This window comes from Etheostoma cragini, chromosome 8 (genome assembly GCF_013103735.1).
Source record: "Etheostoma cragini isolate CJK2018 chromosome 8, CSU_Ecrag_1.0, whole genome shotgun sequence".
NCBI classification, from domain to species: domain Eukaryota; kingdom Metazoa; phylum Chordata; class Actinopteri; order Perciformes; family Percidae; genus Etheostoma; species Etheostoma cragini.
In genome coordinates, this window is record NC_048414.1 from 20,726,030 (window position 1) to 20,736,076 (window position 10,047).

The 10,047-nt window shown below is 41.8% G+C and overlaps 1 protein-coding gene across 13 annotated transcripts in view; it reads right to left on the reverse strand.

Annotated features, from left to right (window-relative positions):
• Positions 1–1,483: 1,483 nt before the first annotated feature.
• Positions 1,484–10,047, reverse strand: part of cnot1 (CCR4-NOT transcription complex, subunit 1) — a 27,016-nt gene continuing 18,452 nt past the window's right edge. For 6 of the 13 annotated variants that reach the window (XM_034878125.1, XM_034878120.1, XM_034878121.1 and 3 more), the window contains 21 exons: positions 9,720–9,873; positions 9,272–9,568; positions 8,996–9,136; positions 8,760–8,864; positions 8,470–8,589; positions 8,008–8,202; positions 7,735–7,877; positions 6,746–6,854; positions 6,351–6,520; positions 5,932–6,003; positions 5,375–5,606; positions 5,030–5,278; positions 4,682–4,845; positions 4,378–4,495; positions 4,169–4,270; positions 3,879–4,052; positions 3,568–3,717; positions 3,298–3,478; positions 2,853–2,985; positions 2,636–2,770; positions 1,484–2,447 (listed from right to left, as the gene is read on the reverse strand). In XM_034878125.1, the coding sequence (XP_034734016.1) occupies positions 2,369–2,447; positions 2,636–2,770; positions 2,853–2,985; positions 3,298–3,478; positions 3,568–3,717; positions 3,879–4,052; positions 4,169–4,270; positions 4,378–4,495; positions 4,682–4,845; positions 5,030–5,278; positions 5,375–5,606; positions 5,932–6,003; positions 6,351–6,520; positions 6,746–6,854; positions 7,735–7,877; positions 8,008–8,202; positions 8,470–8,589; positions 8,760–8,864; positions 8,996–9,136; positions 9,272–9,568; positions 9,720–9,873 (3,223 nt within the window). In that variant the 3' untranslated portion in view covers positions 1,484–2,368. Of the gene's footprint in view, positions 2,448–2,635; positions 2,771–2,852; positions 2,986–3,297; positions 3,479–3,567; positions 3,718–3,878; positions 4,053–4,168; positions 4,271–4,377; positions 4,496–4,681; positions 4,846–5,029; positions 5,279–5,374; positions 5,607–5,931; positions 6,004–6,350; positions 6,521–6,745; positions 6,855–7,734; positions 7,878–8,007; positions 8,203–8,469; positions 8,590–8,759; positions 8,865–8,995; positions 9,137–9,262; positions 9,569–9,719; positions 9,874–10,047 lie in introns of those variants that run through there. The other 7 variants (XM_034878124.1, XM_034878119.1, XM_034878130.1 and 4 more) reach the window with 4 other exon arrangements.

Consider the following 10,047-nt stretch of genomic DNA (forward strand, 5'->3'; position numbering starts at 1 on the left):
GGTGAATGTCTTTTAAAATACATTGTCAATAAAGGTTTCCCTGAAGGGATCTCTGATTTTTAGTCCTTGTGTTGCACTCCTGTTATCAGTGTTGATTAGCAAGATGCTTTTCCATTATCTGTACATAAAACAGGGAAAACTATGACAGTGCATCCTTGGATTGTTTGATTAAATGTATATTTAAGATGTCAATTTGCACTTGCTATTGCAATACTAACAATTTGAGGACAAATTCAAATTTTGCATACAGTATATAGTAGAAATTGAGTTAGATTAACCAGTGAAGTTAAACTGTTGGTCTGTTATTGGCCATTTTATAGTTTAATATGCAACATTTTCTAATTCTCTAGTCCCGTGTTGTCATGGCAGCCTACAGTCTTCTGGATGTACACAACAGAGTAAAACATTTTGATTCTAATAAAAAAAACTGTTTCAAAAGTAGGTATACATCATCTACCTTAGAACTTTGAAAAACAGAAACAAGAATTAGTTCATAAGTAACAATGAGTAAGTTATTCCGAATTTGTTGTTCACATGGTGAATGAAAATGACTACTCCACTAATATTCCTGTTTAAATGCAGCTGTGTAAAATAGGATTATTTCAAAGTTTCCACCATTAGCGAACTTGGAGCGTGTGAAAGCGTCTTTCAGTTCTAAAGGCTTCTTGAAAAGGTCAGCACTGTGATGTTCGTGCATATTAAAAAACCTGTTGATGTCCAAGTCTGTCATAAGTTTAAAAATAGCTCGGTGTCTCTTTCGGAACTGAAACATGGGCTTATATTTTGGGCATGCAAACTTTTGTAGCCATGCAAACTGTTGCTACAAGCTATAGTTTTGTTAACAACCACAGCAATGCACAGAGCTGACCGTTGCATGTAAACAGGCAAAATATGGTAAAAACAGACTCATCCAAATGAGATACATATATATAGAGAGAGAGATAGATAGATATATATATATATAAAAAAAAAAAAAAAAAACACATCCAATTTGGAATACTGTCATCTTCGGAACAATATACCTGTAAACATATGATTATAATTAATACAAGGGCTGCGCAATATCGTTTTTGTAAATTGTCATCGCAGTATCAACTGGCACAATAAACATCATGGAAGGCTACTGCGATTGTCTTGTTTTATCGGTAGGAAACGGCACTTTAAAATGTAACTGTCATTCTTTTAGTGGAGCCATTTATAGATAGTTGGAAAAGATTTTACATTTGTTTTAAATTCAACAAGCATTTTTTTGTATTGTAGAATAGTGAAAGCAGAAACGCAGAACTGGAGTACATTAATATTGGTTCACGTATTGCAAGTAATATGGTTATTGGAATATTCAGCGTTATCACCGATCGCATGTTGTTCTCCTCACATGGTGCAACCCTAATGTATGTATGAATGAATTTGGTTTATGAAAATAGATACCTACTTTTGAAACACCAACAAATGACTCTTGTAGTCCTAAATGAACACAGATGCCTTGCAGTTTGAATGCTTTATTTCCTGTATGTATGCATACTGCAGTTAAGTAGCAAGAACTAAAGGCAAACTAGAAAGGACTACAAAATACAACACATGGACCAATACATTTACAAAACATTCAAAATGTTACAAAATGGGCTGTATTGGTCCTTCTATTGTTCTTCAATTTGGATCTTTGTACAAATCGTTAAGATACGATGCCGCCATCACTTTGCACAATTTACAAATGCCAGGGAGAGACTTCCAGAGCCAGTTTCAAATGGACAAACCATCAGTAAACTGTCTCCACCGACACACCAGGAGTAGGAACCCCCACCCACCCACCCACCTGGGAGACTAAACTTCATCTTCCTGTTTCACTTAGGGATAAAAAGGAATCAAATGAAAATAGCAGGCAGCTTTTTTATCTTCAATCATCTACCATTCAGCCTCTGAAAGCAACAAAAAAAAGTCAGAAAAAAAAGGGATTTGTGTGGGAGGGAAGCAAACCAAGAACTTTGGTAGTGAGTGGAAACATGTTTGATGTCTTTACATGTCAAGATACATTTTATTTGACATGTGCATTGCTCTCCACACATCTACTCTCCCGTTCTCCCTTTTTTCCAATATTTACATCAAAGCATCAAAAAAAGTATATCAAACACGTCCCAAATCCATTCCGTCCATCTCAATTCAGCCCAAAAGGGATAAACAAAAAAAATCTAACTCTTTAGATTCGTGAGCAGTAGTCATTCCATCCACATTTCAAATGACTGTGGTTGCCAGTTTATCCAGTGCCAACAGTAAAGACAGAGGTGTGTGTGTGTGTGTGTGTGTGTGGTGGGGGAGTGGGTCAAGGCAGCGGTATCTCTCCCGAGGGCTCCGAGCTGGCTAGTAACACAGGCTAGCTGGCACCAGTGCCCTCCATCACCTGCTGGGCCTGCTTCTGTCCCATGCAGCACTGGGCTACTGACTGGAACAGCCTGAGGAGAAAGGGGGACAACGTTAACGCTTGTTAAACAGCAGCACAGCTGGTCCAAGATAAGGCTGACATTACTTTATACCTTTAAACATCATCATGCTCCCTAAAACAGCAACACTGCATTTGCTCTGCTATCAGGTATTGCCTGTGCTGGTTGTTGTAAACAAGTAAGTCCAACAGTGAACTTACTTTTCAATCTCAGGGGCACAGTGCACAAAGTCGTGGCTCCAGAACTTGAAGGCAGGGTTCTTGATCAGCTCGATGAAGGTGATGAGGAGACCCCATGGGTGAGGCCTGTTCACTATCAGCCTCTCCAACAGAACCCTGCAAGAGTGGGAGAGAGCTTTCACTAGCAGCACTTGGTGATGGTTGGAAGTATTGCTTCTGCTAAAGTTCAGACTCTCACCTGGTGATCTGCTCCTGGATGGCCTCGGTGTTGGCCTCAGCAAACAGATAGAGCATGGTGCAGCTGAAGTAGTGAGTGTGGCTGTTGGGGTAGCGCAGCTGATTGGCGATCGCGTTCAAGAACAGGTAACGCCCTAAAAAAAAAGACACAATGGCAGAAGCCTGATCAGAGGGCTCTGCTCTAATTAAGCACAGAAGGTGAACTTCTAAAGGCTGATTGCACCAAAAACATACAACTTAAAATTTCCCAAAAGCTTTTCTAATTTGGCTTTGCAACCCACAGAAGTCGGGGGAAACCTAAGTAATGTCAACCCGTTTAGAAGTGTTTTAGTACAGACCGACTAAGAATTTAGCCACAGCAGAAAGCTTGGACTATCCCAGCACTTTTGACACTTTTGACTGCCTTTTGACATAAAACTAATGTGGTCTGGATGCTGCCACCTTACCTTCAGTGTCCAGGTCCACGGCCAGGTTCTGGAAGATGTCCATGTGTGCAGAGTGGGTGATCGTGCTCATGGAGGGGGTGCTGCCTTTGTTGTGGATGTGAGCGATTGCCTGTGTGCCTACATACAACACCAGAGCATTGATCAGCTGGATGTTGTAGCGGTTTCCTGGCTCGTTGGACACCTGGGAGGGGGGAAAATAGATGACAAATTGTATCGTCATTTGTTGAAGTCTTATACTAATAACTTAAAATAGGTCAACACTGCTCCTACCTGCAGGTTGCTGCGCAGCTCAGACAAGAAGGTGACTGGGGAGCGAGTCTTCAGATACGAGTCCAGGTCCTTCTTGAACTGGGAAGGCATAACGCCTGTGAAGTTGGTGAGGATACGGGGAGCAATGTTGATCTCACTCAGCATGTCCACCTGCAGCAGGGGTGTGAATAAAACACAGATTTAGGAGATCATTTCTCAATCCAAACAAAGTGCCTGTGAATATGTGATTGACAACAGATCTTAAAGTATGTGTATACGTGTGCGTGCGTGTGTGTGCGTGTGCGTGTGTGTGTGTGTGTGTGTGTGTCTACCTTGAGATTGGGTGTGAAAGGGTCAGGGAGCCTCATGTTGCGTGGAAAGGCACTGAGGATGAGGTTGCGAAGCTGGATGCAGTTGGGTGGGATAACATCACAGAAGCCGTAATGGTAGTCACACAGGAACTCTGGGAAGTCGTGCAGCAGGACCAGGAGCACCCGCAGTGTGCCCTGAAACAAACGACAGGCGGAGCAAAGTGATTAGTTTTTGGTTTTCTAATAGTTTCACTATTGTCAAACGTGTCGGATACAGGCAGTCATTATTACACTGAGAATAATGAGAGCACCTTGTAGAGGATTTGCATAGGTTTGTTGAGCTCTACATTCCTCAGGAATGGGGCCAGGTACTTGAAGAGATCAATCAGCAGCTGTGCATACATGGGCCAACCCTGGAAGAGAAGACTCTATTAGACCAAAGAATATGGGCAGCACCAATTATGTAGTCACAGCTAAAAGTATGGTGCAAATTTGATAGTCTTGTCTTATTCTTGCACACCTTCTGCTGCGGTGTGTGTGCTAGCATCCTGGCGATGAAGATACGATGGGAGATCAGTTCCAACCAGGCGTACACAAAGCCGGGTGCTTTGGTGGGTCTCAGGATGTGGAAGGTGTTGCTGCACAGGGAGAAAAGGAAACACTGAGTACAACCCAAGGGGCAGCAATCATATATAGACATAAAAACGTCTTCCTTTTAAGCACAATATCAGCAATAGCCGAGCCGTCTCTATTCTACACACTGAGCACCGGTCCCTGGCAGGACTTCACCTTGCAGATATGATTGATCCATGTGGATGTCTTACCAGAAGGCAGTGAGTGTCTGGAAGTTGATGGTCTCCAAAACATGTTCGGGAGCGTTGAGCTCCAACAGCAGCATGATGAAAATGCGGTGGTACGGCAGCTGTTGGAATTCTGTCTGACGGACATCATGGTCCTGAATCAGCACCCCAACGACGATACCCAGAACCTATCGGAACAATGCAGAGCACGATCAGAAAAAAGCCGGCTGGCTGCCAGAAATATCTACAGAGGAGACAAGTAATTATATTGTCTATGGTTGAGATTTTCTAATCAAAAAGGTAAATCACAATCAGGTTGCCAAGTGAGCAAACAAGGATTGTGAGATTCTACCCTTTCCTTTGCTTGTGTACCTTATTGAGGAGGTTGATTTTTGTCACTGTGTTGGTGGCCTCTCCAGAGTGTTTGACAAGCAGGGCTATGAGCCTAACAAAGGCATCCAGGTTGTGGTAACACTTGGCTCTGATGATGGCTGCACTGGCTGCTGGGTTGTGCTGCTGCTCAGCCTGTGCCCGATAGCTTATCTCCACACACATTTCTGTGCACAGCCGGAAGAACCTGGTGATCAGGTCATCGGTCTTCAGGATGCCCTGCTGGTGCATCTGGAGGAAAAAGTAAAGGGGTCATTAGATGAAATTGAGGAATAAGAATCAACACAACTTTGGGTAATTTGCACACAACTGATAAAAGAGTGTTACCTGGCCGACAAATGCAGAAAAAGCTTTGGTGCTGTCCCTGCCAGCAGCAGCTGAGTGGTACAGGTTGACCCATTCCCTCAGGAGGTACTCGGCTTTCTCCCTCAGGCCTGGAGGATCATCATATTCTGAAGCCTGTGAAATCCCAGAGTGCATCATGAAGTTGGGTCCTCCGTGGGCCCGGTCAATCATGGCCTCATAGTTGGAGCGAACAACATCCATCAGCTGGGGAAGGCTGGGGGAGAGACGATGAGACGACAGTCAGTTTTAACCCCTTTCACATTAGAGTCATTTTATTTTTCCCAAATTTGGTACATATTACATTTATTTCAAGGTCAAGTAGAAAATAAATTAATCTGAGAGGAAACTTGTAATCAATGGCACATCATTAGATAAATTATGGCAATCAATTGTTTTAGTCTAAAGCAGATGCATTGAATAAGAATAAACATTGATAACCAGTGGGTTGTAAAAGCACCACTATCTGACCAAGTGGTATAGTACATATGTATGTATGTATGTATGTATATATATATATATATATATATTTATTTTTTTACCAAGTTGTTGTACACCCCACTGTCTCATTTGGTGTCTTTGTTAAGCTTTGCTGTTCTTGTTCTGCTGTATGTCTATTAGTGTATAAGTTCATTGAGAGAAACAAAAAACAGAGTCAAATTCCTTGTATGTGTTCACATGCTTGGCCAATAAAGCCGATTCTGATAGAACAAAGAACACAAAGCCATGTAATGACAGAATGCTTCAAATATGGATGTTGCTACAAAGAAAGCTACACATTCCGAAACGTGGCTGCTTCCAACAAATCTTTAACCCAACAGCACAGAAGAGTTATACAATCACCACAGTTTTAAAAGGTGGATGCCCAAGATTAGATTGACCTAATCCGTGTTCAAGACGTAAGTGACAACCTGAAAACATAATGCCTTCAGGAGGCAGTTAGAACATTGTGGGTCTTTACCCCTCAGGTGCGTTGGCTCTGGAGTGCGCACAGGTCCTCATTAAAGTTTCAATTGTGTGGAAGAGGTCAGCCTCTGTGACATGGCTGACACTGCGTTCATCCACCAGCAGGAGCTTCACCAATTGCATGGCAAATGCAACGGCCATATAGTGCAGTCCGTTTTCCATTGACTAGAAGGAAGCAAAAAACAACATGAGCTTGTAATGGCAGTTGAAATTTTACTTGGCCAGACGAGATAAGTTACAGAGTCCCAGATCTATTGATCATTTTATATATTTTGTTAAAACACTGAACTATAGTGGATCTAATTGGGACATTTTAACCCTTTTAACAGAAACGAAACACTTGACTACACTTCAAAGTAAAAACTAAATGACTCTATTCTTAATGTGTACCTGTGCCAGGTGCAGGTCATACTGCTGCATATTGACGAGATGGTTCCTGATCAAAAGCTCCACTGCCTCTACATTATATTTGTACTCATCACGGCATTCAATCAGACACCTGTAGACAAAGGAATATTACAAAATATTAGCGGTGGGAAAAATAATCATTCCCTAGATGCATCACGATTTGATGCTGGATTCTGAAAAAGTTAAGAATCGATTAAAAAAAAAAAAAAAAAAAAAAACGTACTTGTCTCCAGAGAAGTACAAATCAGGATGGAATAATGGACAAAAACTTAGAAGTTTAGCCAAGGCAAAAAAAAATTCTGAAAAGAACACGAACTAAGAAGACATATATAATAATTAAAGAAAAACACATAAAGGCTGTTCATCTACTTAATCACATTACATGTGACCACCTTATGTTTCATGTTCTAAGAAGGCAATTCTCCTTTAAACATGACTGAGCCTCTGACATGGAAGATTACTGTGAGAGAAGGTGACTTCCACAAGCATCTTCATGGCTTAAGAATGTAATGACTAAAATAACAACTTATACAAATGCTGTATATATGTCAAAATCAAAGCTTTGTCTAGCTGCTTTGTCTGAGAAGCAAAATCTGAGTAACAAACTCAGACTTATATGTATATTTTTAAAATCACGCATGAAAATTTACATACAAAAAAATGTTGCATCAAGATGCATCGATAATCAGTTTAGAATCGAATCATTGGCATCTGAATCGAATTGTGACATGCCAAGAGATTTTCACCCCTACAAAATATCCTATACCTGGAGCAACCTTATGTCATGCACCACAGGGGGGACATTTTGATTATTTTCAACATTCCACAAATTAAATAATTGTTCAGATTTATAATATACCCCAAGGCCAAACAACAACATTGTAGGATTCAAATTAGTGAGGGGAAAAGGGAGCTAAACAAAGAACCATAGGATGAATAACTATTTGAAATAAAAATGTGCCCCAACTCACCTGGTGATCTGCTTGTTGCACCACTGTGGTCCATAGGCCCGTCCATCCTGTAGGGCTTTAAGCACCAGCAGGTGGCACTCCCTGTATCGGAGCAGCAAGTCTGCATCAGCACCACTAGTAGCATCCAGAAGACCTTCCACAGCCTGGGAAATAGAGGAACAAGCTTATTTAAAAAAAATAAAATAAAAAGCATAAATTAAATGAAATTAATCCTCCACCTTGCCTCCCTTAGACCATTTCTAAAGACTGCAACTGTAAAAGTAAGTGCCATACCTTCTGCAGAAGGCCAAGTGCGGCAATGCCGTCCCTGGAGTTCCTAGCCAAGGCCACGGCTTCCAGCAGGCTGCGCAGAGCCTGGGTCAGCGGGTTCATGGCCAGGGCTGGAGGGATGGCGTGAAGATGTTGCTCCAAGTCTGCCATGCACTTATCATAGATCTGAGCCACATCATCTGTGGCCCATGCCTGTTGCTATTAACAGAGATACAGAGAGATGGAATTAAGATCTGCGGGTTTAAAAACTGCAACACAACTTTTATTTATTGTTATTAACACAAGAGGCACGTAGCTAACCACTGGCTGTTTTAGCTTCTTATACACTGTACAGGACAGTACTACAAAAATGATATAAGGTAATCTTTAATAAATAAAAATTGTGGTTTTGAGCCTCTTTCTAGTTTTTTTTTTTTAGCTCTTATGTTTGTTTTGGGTAAATACCAAAAAAAAAAAAAAAACTACCTTCATGGGCTGAGCCAAGAAGCCAGTGGGTTGAGAGAGATCATTGCTGGGTAAGAAACCTGGAACGTTCCTGGCAAACTCCTCATATACAGCAAGTTGTTTCGGGTCCACTCCTCCCACCTACAACACAAAACAGCATTTTGTCTCTTTTTTTTCTTTTTTTTTTTTTTTAAGTCGGTGTGTACAGACTTAACACAGTAAATCAGGATATAGTGGACAGATCCAGTAACTGAGGTAATGGTAAATTGTGTTTGGATATTTATTGCACGACTGAATAAACGCGATCTTACCTTGAGTCTGATCTGTTCAGGCATACGTTCAGCCTGGTACGTCAGAACAACAGGGTCACAATAACGACGTCCCTCTTGCCGTGCATGCTTCCTCAGCTCAAACTCCTAAAAGTTAAAACAGCCAATTAAGAAATTTGACACCAATCCATTTTACATGTCATGACACTAGCAACAGTTCGTGTTTCGGAAATACATTTATATTAACGTCTGTTGATCTAGTCTTCCTTAAGTCTCACCGTGGCTAGTCTCTTGTCCATTTCAGGGCCAGCCTTCTCTACGGCTGTTTTCTGAATGAAGCAGCAAGCCAATTCACAGTTGTCTTGAGCAATCCTGGCTGCAGCCTCTTCCATCATCTCCCTCTGTTGGGGGGTTGGGGCCTGAGGGAATAAACGCCTTGAGTTAAACAGGCAGGAATGGTACATGGGTAAGAAAGCTCTCGCTACACTTGTTTTTATATATTATGAAACACTAACATATAAGCACATATACCCTCGTGTTGTCATTCAGCTTACCCTTAGTGCAGCAGCAAAGCTGTTCTTAAGGTTGGTGGCGATGCTCATGAGCAGGGGCTCCCGGCAGGTGATCATGGCCATGCCAGCAGTCAGGTTTCTCATCATGTGGTGGGCAGCCACACGCATGCGGGACTCCTCTGAATCTAGGGCAAAGTCCTTCCGGATGATCTGCTCACAGGTTGTCATGGCTATTTTGATAGAGCGGTCAACCACAGGGTGTACCAGCTCCTGAACAGCTCGCTCTACTGACTGCCGTACACACTGCTTCAACTGAGGATGGGCCTGTAGCAGAGGGATCTAAAAGAAAAGATGGGGGAGGCAGGACAGAAAGGTCAAGAAAGGAAAAACAATCTAAAGCAACAGGAGAAAGCAAAAAAGAAAGCATATGTGTTTTTGTTTTGTTTATGTGGACTTCTGCGTCAGTGTTTTGCAGGTACCCAACACTTACGTTGACAGTTATATTAATGTGTGGAGCCAGACCTGCCAAGGCATACACATTGATGTCATGGTAACTGAACTGTGGGGTAGGGGGCCCTGTGGTTGTGCAAGTGGTGGTGGTGGCAGCTGGGGTTGAGGGAGGGGCTGCAAACGGAACAAAGTCTGTTGGTCACAAAACAGTAATTTGATTAAAATCACAAAAGCGTTTGATTATGCAGAAAAAAAAAGAAAAAAAAAAGGAAGCAAGGCCATGTGCAACAAAAACTAGTAATAGTAAGCTTTGAGTCTGACATATTTTAAATGAATCCTTAAAGAATTTCACAGAGAAAAACACACGA